Source organism: Furipterus horrens, unplaced genomic scaffold, assembly GCF_987537825.1.
Source record: "Furipterus horrens unplaced genomic scaffold, mFurHor1.1.pri manual_scaffold_2, whole genome shotgun sequence".
Lineage (NCBI taxonomy): Eukaryota > Metazoa > Chordata > Mammalia > Chiroptera > Furipteridae > Furipterus > Furipterus horrens.
In genome coordinates this window covers 151501168-151520338 of record NW_028327172.1, presented here as the reverse complement: position 1 = coordinate 151520338, position 19171 = coordinate 151501168, and the positions used below count along the sequence as shown (strand labels likewise).

General features: G+C 38.9%; 1 protein-coding gene across 1 annotated transcript in view; it reads right to left on the bottom strand.

The window, feature by feature from the left end:
- Window positions 1-1476: 1476 nt before the first annotated feature.
- GAD2 (glutamate decarboxylase 2) overlaps window positions 1477-19171 on the bottom strand; it is a 79008-nt gene continuing 61313 nt past the window's right edge. The window contains exons 14-16 of the mRNA XM_090266626.1: window positions 18325-18432; window positions 17900-17989; window positions 1477-2094 (exon numbers count right to left, since the gene is read on the bottom strand). Of these exons, the coding sequence (XP_090122752.1) occupies window positions 1921-2094; window positions 17900-17989; window positions 18325-18432 (372 nt within the window). The 3' untranslated portion in view covers window positions 1477-1920. The remainder of the gene's footprint in view (window positions 2095-17899; window positions 17990-18324; window positions 18433-19171) is intronic.

Here is a 19171-nt window from a genome sequence, read left to right as displayed (position 1 = left end):
TGTAAAGAATGGCCCCACATAAAAGCCTTTGGCATTGGGAATTTTGGTTAATGTTCAAGACAGTCTCCCTGCCTCAGTCCCTCCCTCCTGAATGGATTACAGGCCTACTTTAAAGAATGTTTTTTAAAACTACTGGGACCTATTAGGGTTTTATTTACTACTTTCCCTGGCCTATGGTTGCTGCAGTTTCACTGCATTTGGTTGAGCAAAGCTCCCACCAAACTTGGTGAAGGACCTGTAAGGAGCAAGGGGTGGGGAAAACAGTCTGTTTGTAAAAATTATTTCTAGCCCATACAGAAAAGGGAAATGTTTCTAAATTTGTGTCTGCAGTCCCTTCTACTAGTACTAGGCATCTGAGAATCAGCAGCCCCACAAATATCCGTGGGAGCTCTTGTTAGCTCATGTCTCTCCATCGGGTTTGCAGGGGCAGAGAATGCTTTAAAAATATTATCTTGAATTCTAAGGATCTTATTATCTCTGTATACTCTGGTCACTTTGGATCTTGATGGGAGATGGAGAAAAGAAGGTCTTACAACGCTATCTCAGAATCCTGGGTGAGGAGTGCTTTTCATGAAAAACAAAGCCAAAAACCAAAACCAAAACCAAAACCAAACCAAAACCAAAACCAAAACCAAAACCCAAAGACCAAAAAACCCAGCCATGAAATAGAAATTAATTGTTTGGGATCCCAATGACGGGGAGCCTAGCAGGGGAAGTGGAGGAATGGGAGGAAATGGGACTAAGCAATCACCCAGGTGGTAAATGACTTCTTCCTGGACAGTGGCAATATGACACCATTATTCTCACAGAGATCTCCTCTCCCAAGGCTGACTTTAATTTTCTGGGCTCACCACATTCTGGAGTGTGCTTCATTACTCTTCGCTCGGGCTGATTAGATTTTATTTTTATTTTTCCTAATTAATCCAAACGACCTGATAAATGAATACTCTTTGGGAAGATGTCTCAAGAACCAGCATCAAACTTCTGTTCAATACAGGCTGAACTGGAAAGTAGAATAGAGACAATTATTCTAATTTAGTCTAAGTGAAGCTTGGCTTGTGATGCTTATTGAGCATGTCTGCAAAGGGTCAACTGGTGGAAAACATTTTTAAATGGGAAGAGTATCTTATTATTGATCTGATCAATTATATTAAGGAACTTGCACTATTCTTTTGTATTTGTTCTCTAGTACTTACTTAAGAGATGTGACAAGCCATAACATGAATAGAAAGAAGGCATTATACCTTCTGAAGAATTATGTGGGCCTATGTTTCAAAATAAATTTGCTAAGTGTTTTATTGTGCCTCCATTAAAAGAAAGAGAAAAAAAAATCTGGCTTAGTTTTTATATCTGTCCCTGCAGTTTGTATAACCCATATAAAATAAAAATCTATATGTTACAAAATAGGATTTCTTTTTAATATATATATTTTCCTTTTGTAAAATTATATGTATTTAAATACATTTGAAATGTTGCTATAGGTAAATTAGAAATTTTTTTCTAATACTATGAAAAAGGCAAGAGTTTTTATTGTCAACGTACATTTTATATTTACTTTGTCCTTTTCACTGCACCCCAAAGAACCTTTTATGATTCAGGGGTGATTTGGCTCTATACAATCCTACTACTCTGAAGTGAAAATAAAATTCGATTTGCACACTATATTAAAAGGGACGTATTTATAACAATTTTAAGCTTTTCCTATGGATTAAACACAGCCTTTGTCACTAATTACTAGAGAGGTATTCTAAACTTCAGAAAGGGTTTTTAAAAGAAGCAATTTTTTTAAATTTTTAAACTGTACTCTACTTTGACACCACAATATAGAAATAGATTTACTTTGGAACAAATACATTCACACAAGTTATGACAACTTAATTGTCTACTTAGAGAATTGAAACAGCTTTGTGTGCTAGTTTCTTATAAATCTTGTCCAAGGCGCTCTATTTCTTCAATCAGGAAGTCAATGTCTTGGTGGGTTGCTGCGGGATTAGAAATGACCATGCGGAAGAAATTGACCTTGTCTCCCAAGGGCTGGTAGCTGACCATTGTGGTCCCGTATTCCATCATTCTGGCTTTAATCACTGGAGCCACCTGTGGGAGAGACCAGAACAGTAAGGTGATTGTTTCTCCTGGGGACTCTCCCCTTGTCCAAAGAACCCACTATCAAGTAGCATTTTTAGTTTTTAACTAAACAATTAGAATCATATTTGTTTTTCCTTGAAGAAATTGCCACCAAGTTTTCTTGGAATTAGAGGACTGGAGTAGTTCAATACATCCAAGATCTTAAAGGTAGTAAGAGGAATTATAAATGGTAGGGTGTCAAGTGATTGCCACCTTTTTCTTGACTTTCTAGTTGGTGTTTTGGGACAATGAGAAGAATCTGGTTTTGGTCCAAGGCTAATAGTTTAGCAATACAACATTTGGGGGAGAGTATGTTTCCCCCCTCAGTAAATGTAGAAACATTGGAGATAAAACATTGTTCAGAGAATGGTTACCAAGAGGTAAGCCTCAATACCAAGTGATGTATGAAAGTAAGCAGACTTTTGAGACCTTAAAGTAATTTTTTCTTGAGACCCTAAATCTTTCCAGTTTCTTCTTATTCTCCTTTCTCATTATCTCAGTTTATAAGATATTTTGAAATATGTTCCTTAATAATGATGAAGAATCAAGTGAGGCAAAAAGTGGAACTCGTGAGGACTTAACATTCCAGAAATGGATCACAGATGAATCTTTACCACATGTATGCCAGGCTGATGCCTACAGAGCTCACAGTCCTCTACTGTGCATGAAATTAAAGTCAAACTCTTTTGCACAGCCCAAAGGCCCTTGTCATCCAGCTCTGAGGAATCATCTTCCAGTGATCCCCAATACAGACCTTCAGCTCTGACCAGAGCTATCTATTTAATACTCCTTGAGTGGACCTTGTATATTTTTATCTCTTCATACTTGTTCTCTTTGCTTAGAATCCCTTTTCTTTTAGATTCACATTCAACATGCACTCCAAGACTCCAGCACAGTCCTTCAAGTACTATGAACCCTTTCCTGATTCCTCTAGTTCATTAGCATCTTCTCTCTTTTAAGTTATAAATATATGATCCTTACCCGTAGATTGTAATTATATTCTAATTTCTGATTGTTCCCTTACTTATGAGAAAATACATTTTGTCTTTGTACTTGAACCTCAAGCTCCTGGAGGGCAGGCATAGTGCCTGTCACTTTTTCTGTTTGGTTTCTGGTGGTGCCAGGTGCCTATTGAGGGGTCCCTGAATTGTTATTGACTATAAAGATATACATTTAAATTATATCTAACTGTATTGTGAGCTGTCCAATGATATTTTATCATTGGAGTCTGTAAATATAGTATCTGCTCTTTTAAGTTCATTGATGCAATTATGTAACCAGGAATGGTAAACATTAGGAACACTTTGGACTCATTTTGGATACGCAGTCACCAATTCAGTTCAAAATGGGGACCATGCCTTATCTCACAGTGGAATCCATCTGAAGGATAGTTAGATTTAAATGGAATGCTGTCATTAACATATCACTTTTCCATACCAACACATAAATAATCATTGCTTTACAATGAGGTTTCCATCTTCAAAGTACTGAATGTACAAAATCAACTTGGTTCCCATCAGGCCCAATGATTTGTTACAAACTGGGGGCACAAAAAATTTTTTTCCTCTGACTGAAGTTCTTCTAGCTGGATTAATGATCGAATTTAACAAACACAGATTAACATGAGAAAATGTTCAAAGTTTATTTTATAGGTGCACATTTGGGGGTGTCATAAGAATAAAATCCAATCACAGACTGGGCAGTTAGGAGCTTATAGGCCATCTTGAGCTAAGGAGAAGAGGAGGTGGGTTGTAGTTTGGGACATCAAAGGGCAGAAAGACAACTTACATAAAGATGGAAAAGCAAAAGTTTAGTAAATAAGTGTTTGCTGGGCCATCTTTAACAACAGGATACAAAGAAGACTTTGATCAAAGCTACATTGCTAGGTTCCTCCCCATCCATCATACTTAGTTTTTATTAAATTATAGTTATCTGTGATGATATCTCCTTCCTGGAGCAGGATCTCTATCTAAATTCCTGTAGGCAGATAAAGGGGGATGGTCAGAGGTTCTTTCTGGTTCTTTCTGAACCTTTTGTTCCTTAATAACCAGCTTAAAATAACTACTCTGCTTTCCTTCATTACCAAAGCCAAAACCAAAGACAGGCTTCACCTTCATTTCACCTTCATTTACAACCTAGACCTAATTTCCTCATCTTAAAATGTGGAGGATGGAGACTTCTTGTCAAGATAGCAGCTTAGGCAGATATGGCTCAACTCCTCCCACTGCCACATCAAAATTACAACTAAAATATAGAACAACCATCACTCAGAACCATCAGAAAACAATGGACAACTATGGAATTAAAGAAACCACATCCATCCAGACTGGAAGGAGGGGCACAGACACAGAATGGGTTGGTCCCCTATCCATGTGTGGTGGATGAAAATACTGGGGGGATATCTTAGGAGCAAGGAGTTCCAGCCCTATACCAGGTCCCCCTAGCTAAGGATTTTAGTGCCAGGAAGATAAGTCTCCACAACTTCTGGCTGCAAAAACCAGTGAGAATTGAGTCAATGGAAGAAAATGCTGAAGCCCTAGGCAGTTCATCTTTAAAAACCCACACATGGACTCACCTACTCAGACCCACTTCCCCTGAGCTCCAGTACCGAGCTAGCAGCTTGAAAGGCACCAGTGGCATACAGGGAGAAACTGAAGTGTCTGGTATCAAGGTGAGGGGAGGCCATTGTCCCTTTTCAGAACCCCCCCCCCCCCACAGAGCCAGCAAGTTGGTACCATATCTGAGACTCCATCAACCTTGCTAACACTGTTTGCCCAGCCCTGGAGATGTCCTGAATCTCAGCCCCACCCAACTTATAGGCCCAACCATATACTTTTCATTATGAATGGCAGGTCTTGGCTCATGCTTCACAACTTCCTAAATCATCTCAAATAAGCTACAGCTGGCCTCAGTGAGCCCTAGGCCCAGGACTAGGAGCAGCCAACTCAGATTCACAATTTGGCTTCACCTGGGAATCTCCAAGCCCAGCATAAATAGTAGGCATCTCAATTGCTCAGGTAGGATGGCCCAGGGCAAAACACAGGTGGGGGCTGACCTTGCCCTGCACCATCTGAGAAACCCTAGAGACTGCGCACCCAGTGGGCATATTTAGACCATGTCAGAGCACCACTACCCTGCCTCTGCACAGCTGATCTTCCATGGAGGGAAGAGGGTAGTTGACAGTGGTCACAGCCAGTTCTTGCAGCTGACTGGGCTGGGTAAATCCCTCCTATTGACCTGCCAGCAGCAATCGTGGCTCAACTACAATAGGAGGGTGTACTCAGCCCACAGGAAGGGCACGCCTCAAGTTCCCAGCTTGGGTGATAGGGGAGGCTGTACCACTGGACCATACAGGACACCTACTACATTAGGCCACACTATCAAGACAGAGAGTCATAGCAGTTCTCCCTAATAGATAGACCCAAACCCAGGGAGGCTGTCAAAATGAAGAGACAAAGAATAATTACTCAAATGAAAGAACAGATCAAAATTCCAGAAAAAGAACTAAATGAAATGCAGATAAGCAATCTATCAGATACAGAGTTCAAAACACTGGTCATTAGGATGCTCAAGGAACTTAATGAGGACCTCAACAGCATAAAAAAGATCCAGTCAGAAATGAAGGGTTCACTAACTGAAATAAAGAACAATTTATAGGGAAAAAACAATAGACTGGATGAAGCCAATAATCAAATCAATGATATGGAACATAAGGAAGCAAAAAACAACCAATCAGAACAACAAGAAGAAAAAAGAATCCAAATAAATGAGGAAAGTATAAGCAGACTCTGGGACAACTTCAACAGGTCCAACATTTGCATTATAGTGGTGCCAGAGAAGAGGAAGAGCAAGTAATTGGAAATCTATTTGAAAAAATAATGAAAGAAAACTTCCCTAATTTGGTGAAGGAAATAGACATGCAAGTTCAGGAAGCACAGAGAGCCCCAAACAAGATGGATGCAAAGAGGCCCACTCCAAGACACATCATAATTCAAATGCCAAAGCTTAAAGATAAAGAGAGAATCTTAAAAGCAGCAAGAGAAAAGCAGTTAGTTACCTTCAGGGGATTGCCCATAAGACTGTCAGCTGATTTCTCAAAATAAACTTTGCAGGCTAGAAGGGATTGGCAAGAAATATTCAAAGTTATGAAAAGTGGGGACCTACAGCCAAGATTGCTCTCCCCAGCAAAGATATCATTCAGAATCAAAGGCAGATGAAGAGCTACCCAGACAAGAAAAGACTAAAGGAGTTCATCATCACCCAGCCATTATTATATAAAATGTTAAAGGGACTTGTTTAAGAAAAAGAAGAAGATCAAAACTATTAACAATAAAATGGCAATAAATACATATCTATCAATAATTGAATCTAAAAATCAAACTAAGCAAAGAAGAACAGAGACAGATTCATGGATATGGAGATCATTTTCATGGTTGCCAGATGGGAAGGGCATGTGGGGGAATGTGTGAAGAGGTGAGGACATTAAGAAGTACAAGTCACAGAATAGCCATGTGGATGTAAAGTACAGTACAGGAAATGGAGTAGCCAAAGAACTTATATGTGTGACCCATGGACATGAACAGTATTGGAGGATTGCTAGAGGGAGTGGGCGGGTGCTGGATGGAGTGGGGCAAAGGGGCAAAAATCCAGATAACTGTAATAACATAATCAATAAAATAGAATACAAAAATTAAAAAATAAAAAATTAAATCTTTAAACATTTTTTAAAAAATTAAAAATAAAAATGTGGAGGATTGTTTCAGCACTGAGTTTTCTGATTCCCTTCCTGCCCCCTCTCCCCTGCTTATTCCATGGGGAGGTCGTCGTCGTCGTCGTCGTCGGCAGCCGTCCGTCTCGAGAGACGATGGTGTAGCTTCTTAAGAGTCTATCTGCACCGCCGAGAATGGCTGTGCAGTCCGACTCGGGAGTGACATGGTATCTGTCTCCTCCCGTGTTGAATCGACATCTTGTGATGACGCTGAAGCTACAGAGCCTGGGCAGGGTGATATGGAGGGTCTGCTGTTGCCCATGCAGCAGACCTCCCCTCTCTTCGCAGCTGAAGGGTCCAAGGGAAAGACGGAGTCGATACAGCTTGGGTTCAGGGGAGGTAATATAAAGAGAAATGTTTCTGTTGGGTTGATCCTTCTTTCACCCAAAGGATTAAGGATATATCCAGAGCATTGGGCTCATCCTGGGGAATAAATGTATATAAGGATTTAAGTATTTCAAGTCTAGGATTAATTTCTGAATTTGTGCTAGGAGGCAGGGCAAATAAATGTGTTCCTGAGAAGAGAAACCTCAAATTAGAAAAGGAATTCAAAATCCATGTATCTGCAGAAATTTAAGGAAAAATCATGTAACTATGCCTTAATTTTACCTGTGCAACCAATTATGCTTGCTCTTTAGAACTGATTAAAAAAAGTCTATGTTTTGCTCAGTAAATTAAACCCTTATTTAGTTTTCATGGGCAATACAAGAAAAACATATTGGAATATGTGCACGTGATTTTCTGTTGAGTTGTACACTTGAAACCTGCATGTTTTTGTAAACCACTGTTATCCCAATAAAGTCAATAAAAAAGAAAAGAAAAACATATATGAATGGCACTAATTATTAAGAACAATCACCTCTAACTCTTCAGATAAATGCAAATCAAAGATCAAAAGATTAATGGTAACAGCCATCCTCCCAAAGAGACTTCAGCACAAAGTAAGATTGATTTCCTCCAGTTTCTGAAGCTAGTGGGGTTGGCAGTAATCACAGCTGTCTAAATACATATGACTTTTTACTGTTTCCAGAAAGTGCGGAAGAACTAAAATTAGCAGGAACATGAAACATCTACTTCATTACATAATCACTAATTGAGAAGGAAAGTTAAGAAGGAAAATAAAATTCTGACTATTCTGATGAATATATTGAGTTTTCCCTTACATCTAGGATTCTTTTTTTGAGGGGTGTCTGACATTCTTGGGTTTGCTGAACAAGGAAAGTCAGTTAAGAAAGAGAGGGGCTGTGTGTTGCGAATTCACTAGGGCCTAATCGGCAAGAACTTTTCTGAGCTGCCTTAAGAGTCTTTGAGTATCATTTTCTTCCTTGTGCAATTAGCTTTTTCAGGCCTTTAGAAAACAGTATCTAGGGGACTCCTTCATAATTTGAATTCACATTTTTTTTTTCCTCCAAAGAGAGCTCAGATTAAGGCATCAAGAAATAGTCTCACACGCTATTGCAGAAATGTATTTCTCATTATGTATTACAAAACCTTTTCATTCTGAAATCTTGGAAACATTCGTAAAATTTTGAAAAATGAAATCGCAGAATAACTATAAATAAGACATTCTGTAATGTTAAAATTGCACAAATTAAATTCTTCATTACATTTAATAACATGGAGTCACATCAAATATGAGGTCAAAATACTTCTTCACAAATTTACTTTTAAATCCATAGTTGGACTTTAAAAGTCCACCAATCAGTATAGGACTCTAAAGGTTACTAGAAGAGATGCAGATAATGATAAAATACAATAAGAATTAAAATAAGAAGATGAGGATGAAAAAGAATGGGAAACATAATGTGATCAATATATTGCCTTTGGATTCTTATCTGAGAACTGTCTGCATATGGAGACTACGTGCTGCCCCATGCTTGTGTCTAAGGCATGTGATCATGTTCCCATAGCACCGCAGGCCCTCATGTTCATGCTGCCTCACTGACAATGTGCCACCCACACAGTCATAATCCAGACTGGGCAGAAGGATATGCACCAACCATATTCTCATCTTTACTGCCCTCGTGAAGTTGTCACTATGCCTGTTGTAGAACTAACCAGCTGTTACCTAGATATCTATCTGCAAGCCAGCATGTGGACTGAGAAAAGACCTCTGATGCACTAGTAGGTTTCCTAAGAGTTGTTTTCCTTCCCTGTTCTGGAAGATGCAAATAGCACTTCAGCATAACACCTTTGAATGCTTACTGTATAGTAAGCCAATTTACTTAATTCTCTTCTTTGCTATTCACCAGACAGAAAACCGACCAAGAGAACTTCACGTGATTATGGAGATCTTCTGTATCTGAAACATCTGAGATAATAGCCACTAGTCACAAACTGAGCACTTGACATGCGGCTAGTGTGACTGAAGAAGTGAATTTTTGGTTGAATTTAATTTTAATTGATTTAAATTCAAACAGCTACATGTGGCTATTACTACCATATTGGACAGGGCAGATGATTTATTTCACCTCAGCTCTTTGCCTTCTGGGATTGTGTGTGTGAAAATCTTACTGGTCCCTGGACATTAGAGCTTAAGGGTTTTGTACTTAATAAAAATCTTTTTTTGAACTCTGGAAGATCATTGACAGAAATAAGCAAAACTTAACCTTGATATTTTATATGGTTCTATTTTGATTTCCAATTCTGAATTGCTGAATTCTATTACTACAGTCAGGAAAATGGAATCTTGGGAAATGAAAAACTTAAGAGAATTCATTTTGCAATCCCTAGAGACTTTCAAATTTGATTTATTAAAAGTATGAAAATGTTTACTAATATTCAAATGGCTGTCCCCAAGAAGTACTCTCCATTCCCATAATGGTCTATGTAACTGGCTAAAATCTAAGAAGTATTTGAAGAGAATTCTGTTTAACTGAGAGAACTCAGAGTTGACTTTTCCTCAGAAAGTGATGAAAAATCCTTTCTGTTTTTTATGCTCATCTTGCCCCATCCCTCAGCCCAGCAACAATGAGTCACTTAACAAATGGAATCAGCCAAACTACTCCATGCATTCTCTGTCTGGTCAGAGAATTAAAGAAGCAAAAGCCAATTAAAATAGAAGTATCTATTTTTTGACTAGCTTGTTAAATAAAATTAGTTATTGCTAAAATAATATATACCATGGAGAAGTCACCATAAAACTTCTGGGTGGTGGTGGTGGAGAATTCTTTCCTGTCAGACAGTAGCCCCACCCTCTGTTTTCTTTTCTTTTCTTTTTTTATTTTTTTCAGAGCCTAACATTTTCTCCAATGTGACTCCTATCCTCACTCCCTTATACACTTGGACTTGATTTCCTGGTATGAACCAACTTCTCTAAAACTGCAAACATGACCACAAACCCTTCCACTTCAGTCACATGCTCCCATGGATCCCTGCTCTAGGCCACTGGCTCTCAGCCTGGGTTTTACATTGAAATCACCCGGAGAATGTTTAGAACTATTCCCGAGCACGTTCAGAAATAAATTGGATGAAAAGCTTGATGTAAGACCTGATGACAAGTATTTTTAATAAAGCTTTGGGACAATTCTAATGTGTAGCCAGGGATGTGAACCAATGCTTTAATTAGGAGGCTTGATTTAAGGACCTCCACTATGTGTAAATTTTATTCTGTCTAGGTCCTGTGGGCAGGTGTTAACATTTATAAGCTTTTTCTGGAGGTTTTAAACCCCACAAAAATTCTATTCTTCTTTGACATGGAAGAAAATAAAGTGCTCTGCAAGGTCAGTGAGGCAGCCCTGGCTCCTTAGCAGTGGGGGAGAGGGTCTTCCCTGCTCTGGGCAGTGACTGCAGGAGGTTTGCTCCTTTGTGGAAAATAGGGAGGATCCAAGATGGCAGAGGAGTAAGTGGAAGCTACACTAACCTTCTTCCAGGAACAATCTGGAATTACAACTAAGTTGTAGAGAAATCAGAATAACCAACTGAACACTAGCTAGAGAGAAGCCTTATAACCACAGACAGAAAGAAGAGAAACCAATACAACACAATGTGACTGGTAGAGAGTGTGGAGGAGACATGAGAGGGCTGGCTGGGCTCCCACAAGTGGCAGCTGAAGATCCAGAGGGATATTTCAGTGGCTGGTAGGGGAGGTCCCCTGAGAAGTGTGAGGTCTAAACCCCAAACTGGGCTCCCCATCCTATAGCACCAGAGTCAGAAAGGAATTCAGAAAAGCAGTAGGGTCTCTCTGCCAGAGAAAGATGGCTGGAGATACAGAGAGCCTCTTAAAGGGCAAAAACACAAAATTTTGTTTTCAGCCACTTAACCCTGGGCTCTGGAAAAGGGAGGGCAGAGTGGGCTTGAGACGCTTGAGGAGAGTCTGGGGTTGTTGGCTCTGGGGAGAGAACTGAAGGAACAGCCACTAGATCCCTATGCTGAGTCATTCACCATACTGAAGGAGCCATCTCTCTCAGACACAGCACTCCCCTCCCAGTGGCATCAACCTGAGGGGAAGCAATACCTCTTCCTGCAGAAAATACTCTGCTCCACCCTGTGGTTTTTAAGCCAGGCTGCTAATTACACCTTGATTATATTAACAACTGATCAGTTTAATGACTGATTAGTTTAACAACTAGGGCAGAAAATACAAAGCAGCAGCCAAAATGGGAATACTGAGAAACAGACTCCAAATGAAAGAATAAGAGAATTCTCCAGAAGAACTAGATCAAATGGAGGTAAGCAATTTAACAGATAGAGCTTAGAGTAATGATTATAAGGATACACAGCAGTATGAAAAAAAGACATAGAAACAATAAAAAAGTACCAGTTAGAAATAAAGATGCAATATCTGAAATAAATAATACACTGGAAGGAATAAACAGTAGGTTAGATGAAACAGAGGACTGAATCAGCGTTTTGGAAGACAAGGTAGAAAAGACCACCCACGCAGAGCAGCAAAAGAAAAAAAGAATTTAAAAAAATGAGGAGAGCTTAAGAAACATTTGAATAACATAAAGCATAACAACATCCACGTCATGGGAACACCAGAAGAATGGGAGTGAGCAAGGCATCGAGAACCTACTTGAAGAAATAATGACTAAAAACTCCCATAATTGGGTGAAGAAAAAAGTCACACAAGTCCAGGAAGCTCAAAGAGTCCAGAACAACTTGCACCCAAAGAGGCCTACACTGACACATATAATAATTAAATTGGCAAGCCCTAAAGACAAGGAGAGAATCATAAAAGCCAAGAGAAAAGCAGATAGTTACATATGAGGGAGCACCAATTAGACTGGCATCTGATTACTGAATAGAAACATTTCAGGCCAGAAAGGAGTGGTGTGAAATATTCAAGGTGATGAAAAAAAAGGACCCACAACCAAGGCTACTTTCTCCAGCAAGGCTATAACTTAAAATCAAAGGAGAAATAAGGAGCTTCCCAGACAAGAAAAAGCTAAAGGAGTTTATTAACACCAAACCAGAGTATAACAAGTATTAAAGGGCTTGCTTTAAGCAGAAGAAAAGAGAAAAAGCAAAACAGAGGAAAAGAGTCTAACAATAATATGGCAATACATATGTATTTATCAATAATCATTTAAATGTAAATGACTTAAATGCTCTGATCAAAAGACAGAGGGTAGCTGAATGGATAACAAAACAAAGACCGATATATACACTGCTTCCAAGAGACCATCTGAGATTGAAAGATACACACAGACTAGTAAACAGTTGGAAAAATATATTTCATGCAAATGGAAAAGAAATAAAAGCTAGGGTAGCATTATTTATATCTGACAAAATAGACTTTAAAACCAAGGCTATAGCAAGAGACAAAGAAGGACACTACGTAATGATAAAGGGTACAATCCAACAAGAGGATATAACCCTAGTAAACATTTAGGCATATTTAGCACCTAAATATATAAAGCAAATCTTATTGGATGTAAAGGGAGAGATTGACAGCAATACCATCAGAGCTGGGGATTTTAACATCGCTTTGACCTCAATGGATAGATCATCCAGGCAGAAAATCAACAAGGACATAGCAGCTTTAAACGGCCCACTAGATCAAATGAATTTAATTGATATCTTCAGAGCATTTCACCCCAAAGCAGCAGAATATACATACTTTTCAAGTGCACATGGAACGTTTTCTAGGATAGGCCACATGTTAGGACACAAAAAAAGTTAATAAATTTAAGATGATTGAAATCATACCAAGCATCTTATCTGACCATAATGCTATGAAACTAGAAATCAATCACATGAAACACAAAGACATGGAAGTTAAATAACATGTTATTAAACAATGAATGGGTTAACAATGAGATCAAGGAAGAAATCAAAAGATACCTTGACACAAATAAAATTAAGGACACAACAATCTAGTATCTGTGGAACATGGGAAAGCAGTCCTAAGAGGGAAATTCATAGCATTATAGGTTTATTTCAAAAAAAAGAAAGAAAGAAAAAGCTCAAATAAATGATCGAACTTCACACTTAAAGGAACTTAAAAAAGAACAACAAACAAAGCCCAAAGTGAGTAGAAGGAAAGAGATAGTAAAGATTAGAGCATAAATAAATGAAATAAAGCCTTAAAAAATGATATAAAAGGTTAATGAATCCAAGAGCTTGTTGTTTGAAAAAATAAACAAGATTGACAAACCTTTAACCAGATTCAAGAAAAAATGAGAAAAAACTGAAATAAATAAAATCAGAAATGAAAGAGGAGAAATAACAACTGACACCAAAGAAATATAAAGGATTGTAAGAAAATATTATGAATAATTATATGCCAACAAACTGGACAACCTGGATGAAGTGGATAAATTCCTAGAAACATACAATTTTCCAAATATAAATCGGAAAGAATCAGAATCTGAATAGACATCTATTACATCTAATGAAATTGAAGCAGTAATAGTCGTCGGCAGCCATCCGTCTCGAGAGACGATGGTGTAGCTTCTTAAGAGTCTATCTGCACCGCCAAGAATGGTTGTACAGTCCGACTCGGGAGTGACACGGTATCTGTCTCCTCCCGTGTTGAATCGACATCTTGCGATGACGCTGGAGTGTCCTCTCCAGTGAAGCTGAAGCTACAGAGCCTGGGCAGGGTGATATGGAGGGTCTGCTGTTGCCCATGCAGCAGACCCCCCCTCTCTTCGCAGCTGAAGGGTCCAAGGGAAAGACGGAGTCAATACAGCTTGGCTTCAGGTGCGCCGCAGGAGTTGCCGGTGTTGACTACAACGTCAAACCGCCTTAAGGACTCCGGCTCCGGATTTTCTGTCGGGGTTTACTCCCTTAGCCTTTCCCCTGAAGAGGTATGCCGCAGGGCAGCGGAGGTTTTTTGGAGTCAGAGTTTTCCTTCTCTGATGTGCCCTGACTGGAAGATCGAACCAGCGACACTTAGCTCGCAGGCCGACGTTCAATCCACTGAGCCAAACCAGCCAGGAAAAGCAGTAATAGTAATTAAAAAAAAAAACAACCAAAACTCCCCAAAAGAACAGCCCTGACCAGATGACTTCATAGGTGAATTTTATCAAACACTCCAAGAAGAACTAAGACCTCTCCTTCTCAAACTATTTCATAAAATTCAAGAGAAGAAAGGCTCCCAAAGTCATTTTATGAAGCCAGCACTATCCTAATTCCAAAAGCAGATAAAGAAACTACAAAGAAAGAAAATTATAGGCCAATATCCCTGATGAGCATAGATGCTGAAATCCTCCACAAAATATTAGCAAACTGAATACAGCAATGCATCAAAAATATTATACACCATGATCATGTGGGATTTATTCCAGGAATGTGCAAGGTTGGTACAACATTCGCAAATCAATAAGTGTGATTCACCACATAAACAAAATGAAGGATAAAAACCACAAGATTATATCGATAGATGCAGAAAAAGTACTTGATAAAATCCAGCACCATTTATGATAAAAGCTCTCAGCAAAGCAGGAATAGAAGGAACATACATAAACATAATAAAGGCCATATATGACAAAACCACTGCCAACATCATACTCAAAGGGCAAAAACTACAAACATTTCCCTTAAGACTGGGAACAAGACAGGGATGTCTGCTTTCACCGCTCTTATTTAACATAGTTCTAAGTCCTAGCCACAGCAATCAGACAAGAAGAAATAAAAGGTGTCCAAATTGGAAAGGAAGAAGTAAAACTGTCTTTATTTGCAGCTGACATGATACTGTACGTAGAGAACCCCAAAGATTTCACCAACAAACTACTAGAACTGATAAATGAATTCAGCAAAGTAGCAGAATACAAAATTAATACCCAGAAATCAGTTGCATTTTTATATGCCAATAATGAACTAACAGAAAGGGAAATCAGGAAAACAATCCAAAACAATTGCTACAAAAAGAAAATAATATCTAGGTATAAACCTAACCAAGGATGTCAAAGACCTGTACTTGGGAAATTATAAGACCCTGAAGAAAGAAATGAAAGAAGATACAAATAAGTGGAAGCATATTCTGAGTTCATGGATAGGAAGAATTAACATCATTAAAATGTCCACACTACCCAAAGTAATCTACAGATTCAAGGCAATTCCTATCAAGATTCCAACGATGTATTTCACTGAACTAGAACGAATATTTCAAAAATTTATGTGAAATCACAAAAGGCCCCATGTAGCCACAGTAATCCTGAGAAAGAAGAATAAAGTTGGAGGAATCATGCTACCTAATATCAAAGTATACTACAAGGCCATAATAATCAAAACAGCCTAGTACAGGCATTAAAACAGACACACAGGCCAATGGAATGGAATAGAGAACCCAGAAAAGAATCCATACTTTATAATCAATTAATATTCAAGAGAGGAAGCAAGCACATAAAATGGGCTAAAGATAGTTTATTTAATAAATGGTGGGAGAACTGGAAAAATACATGCAAAAAAATGAAACTAGACCACCTTCTTATATCACACACAAGAATAAATTAAAAATGGATCAAAGGCTTAAATGTTGAATCTGAAAACATAAAAATCCTAGAAGAAAACATAGGCAGCAGAATCTTGAACTTCACTTGCAGAAAATTTTTTTATCAGATATATGCACCCCTCCCAGGCAAGGGAAATAAAAGAAAAAATAAACAAATAGGACTACATCAAACTAAAATGTTTTTGCACAACAAAAGGAACCATCAGCAAAATGAAAAGACAACCCATAGTAATGGGAGAACTTATTTGCCAGTACATTTGATAAGAGGTTAATATCCAAAATTTATAAGACACTTACAAAATTTAACACCAAAAAAATGAACACCCTAATTAAAAATGGGCAAAGGACCTGAATAGACACTTCTCCAAAGAGGACATACAGATGGTCAATAGACATATGAAAAGATGCTCAACATCACTAATCATCAGAGAAATTCAAATTAAAACCACAATGAAATATCACCTCACACCTGTCAGAATGGCTGTCATCAATGAATCAACAAACAAGTGCTGGAGAGGATGTGGAGAAGGGGGAACCCCTTTGCACTGTTGGTGGGAATACAGATTAACGCAGCCACTGTGGAAAGCAGTATGGAGATACCTCAAAAAATTAAACATGGATCTACCTTTTGACCCAGCGATCCCACTTCTGGGAATATATCTGAAGGAACCCAAAACACTAATTCAAAAGAACATAAGTACCCCGATGTTCATTGCAGTGTTATTTATAATCGCCAAGTTATGGAAGGTGTTCCAAGTATCCATCAATATATGAGTGGATAAAACAATTATAGGACATTTATACAATAGAATTCTACTCAGCTGTAAAAAATGAAAAATTTACCATTTGTAACAGTATGGATGGACCTCGAGAACATTATGCTAAATGAAATAAGCCAGCCAGAGAAAGACAAATACCACATGATTTCACTCATATGTGGAATTTAATGAACAAACCAAACTAACAAGTGAAACAGAGACAGAATCATAGATGGAGAGCAGAGGACAGCTAGTAGGAGGTGTTAGGGGTAGAACGACTGAGCAAAAAGGAAAAAGGACTCATGGACATGGACAACAGTGTGGTGATTGCTGGGGGAAAGGGGGGTAATAAGAGGACTAAATGATAATGAAAAAATATGATAAAGATTAAATAAAAAATAAAAACGAAGAAAAGAAAATGGTAAACCAATCAACCAAGCAACCAAGCAACAAGCCAAACAGCCAATAGTCAACACTTTTAGATCCAAATACACATGAGCATCCCTAGTTTCTCATTCCTCCAACACCTGGAAGATGGACCCCTGCATTTACCTTCCATCAGGGCTCTCTTTGGCATACATAACAAACCAAGTTTCACTTGTGTGTAATGATGGGAGCAGGAGAGGATAAAAGAAAGGGGGTCTTATTGGCCACAGTAAAATTTATAGCATAAACTCTCTGGCTCCAAGGTCAGACTCAGGTGTGATTTTGGGAAGGTGACTTTTTCTCCCTGTGCTTCAGGTTCCAGGCCAGTGGAACAGAGGGACAACAGTACTCCCCAAAGTGGGTGCTGTGAAAGGTAAGTGATATAGTGCTAGATCAAAGTTGAGCCAGGGACACACCACACACTGAACAGTGGTCATTATTATTACTGCTCCCTTCTCTGTTACCTTTTGGGAGTCACCACAGCTATAAAGACCCCATAGGGCAGCCTTGACCTTGGCATCTCAAGAGGATCAGCAGCAGCTTTATTTTCTAATTAGTTCTGGGACCTGAAGTCTTCCATGCTTGTAAATGAGCACCAGTTTCACTTGGCAGGTCAGTCAATTCCAGCAAGGGTTCTTGCTGTGTGGTGAATGCCAATACCTGTTATTACCTAACTGCTTATTGTAAGACATCATAAACTCACTCTCAGAAAACAGAAGCAAATACAGTTGTTAAAAGACTGGATATACCAGCTTTGTATGTCCTAGTTCAGCAGGAGCCCACAGAGGGGAGTGGGTTCATGTATCAAGATTAAGGATGCATTTCTTCTAAAGACATATGGCTGTGTCATAAAGATGATGCACATGTGAAAGGCCCCATGTACCCACCAACGTCCATATGAAAGGAGCTTGTATCACTTACCTTTGAAAGGCGGTTCATTCTCTCTTCCTTATCTTCCAGAACACGCAAACTTGGGGGGACATACCAGAAGCAGACGTTTGTGTGCTGAGGCTACAAAGAGGAAAGTAAGATTCACACAGAGCCCAAAAGGGCACTTTTAAAAATTCAAGGACATTTCTAATCTGTTTATTCTAAAGCTTCTGAATACAATTCCTATTTCTAAATCTGTAATCCTCTTTGAAGATGCTGAACTTCACAACATTTTACAGCGTTATTTTTTGTGAGTTTGATTTTTACTCCAGCTCAGAACAGCTACCCTGGCACCCCTGCTTCTTCTTTGCAATGGTCCACTCACCTGGACAGTATACTATTGACATAAAAAAGTAACAGGAATAAGAATGGCAATTGACTAAACATTTTGGGATGATAGAAATCAGAAGACATACCTTTCCATCATACACCATTTCATAACCTTCTCGGTTTTTTATGATATTGTATAAATACTCTGCCAGCTCCAAACACTTGTCAATATGAGCTTCAAACCCAGTAGTTCCCTAAGTAAGAGAAGAACAGTGTCAGGAAAGCTGAGAAGAGTGGGTGAGCACCCATACTGAGAGGCGGGGCAAATGATCCCTCGAGACAGATGGTCTTTCTGTCACTTCTGTCTTGGCTCTGCTCCAACACTTCCCTAACATAAGACAGTGTTTCTAGAAGCTTCTCTGTCAATTTTTGATCCTTTAATGCTCTTCCCCTCATGTTTTTTTTTCTTTTTCATGTCTGTCATTACTGCTCTCCACAGAGACTCCTTTTCTTCTCAGAGCTTCCATTCCCCAGGCAATTATTTTGATTACTCAAGGGGAAAATTTGCCTCTGCCATTTATAGGGGTAATTATGGAAGTCATTAATGACAGGAGGGCTGAGCTATTTTTTTCCTGTGGATAAGAAGCATCATCAGAGACTAGCCCCCTACCCCTGCCACAGGAGGTCTGCTTAACCCCTGCTCATCATGTAAATTTGTCATTTCCACACCCCACTTTTGTTCACCAAATGAACCCCCATCACAGAACAAACAGTGTAGGTCTCAGTGAATATTTGTTGAACACATGAATGAATGAATCTTAAGGGGCACGCAGATGCTTTGTTAGCCTGTCACTCTGCAAAGCTCATTAGATTTCTCCTCTGGGGATAAATGACTGATAAGTGTGTAATGGACAAACATTATCACAGAGGTCTTTCAGCTTCCGGCTCTGGAAGCCCAGGATCTGGACTTAGGAAAACAACACAACATCCTTG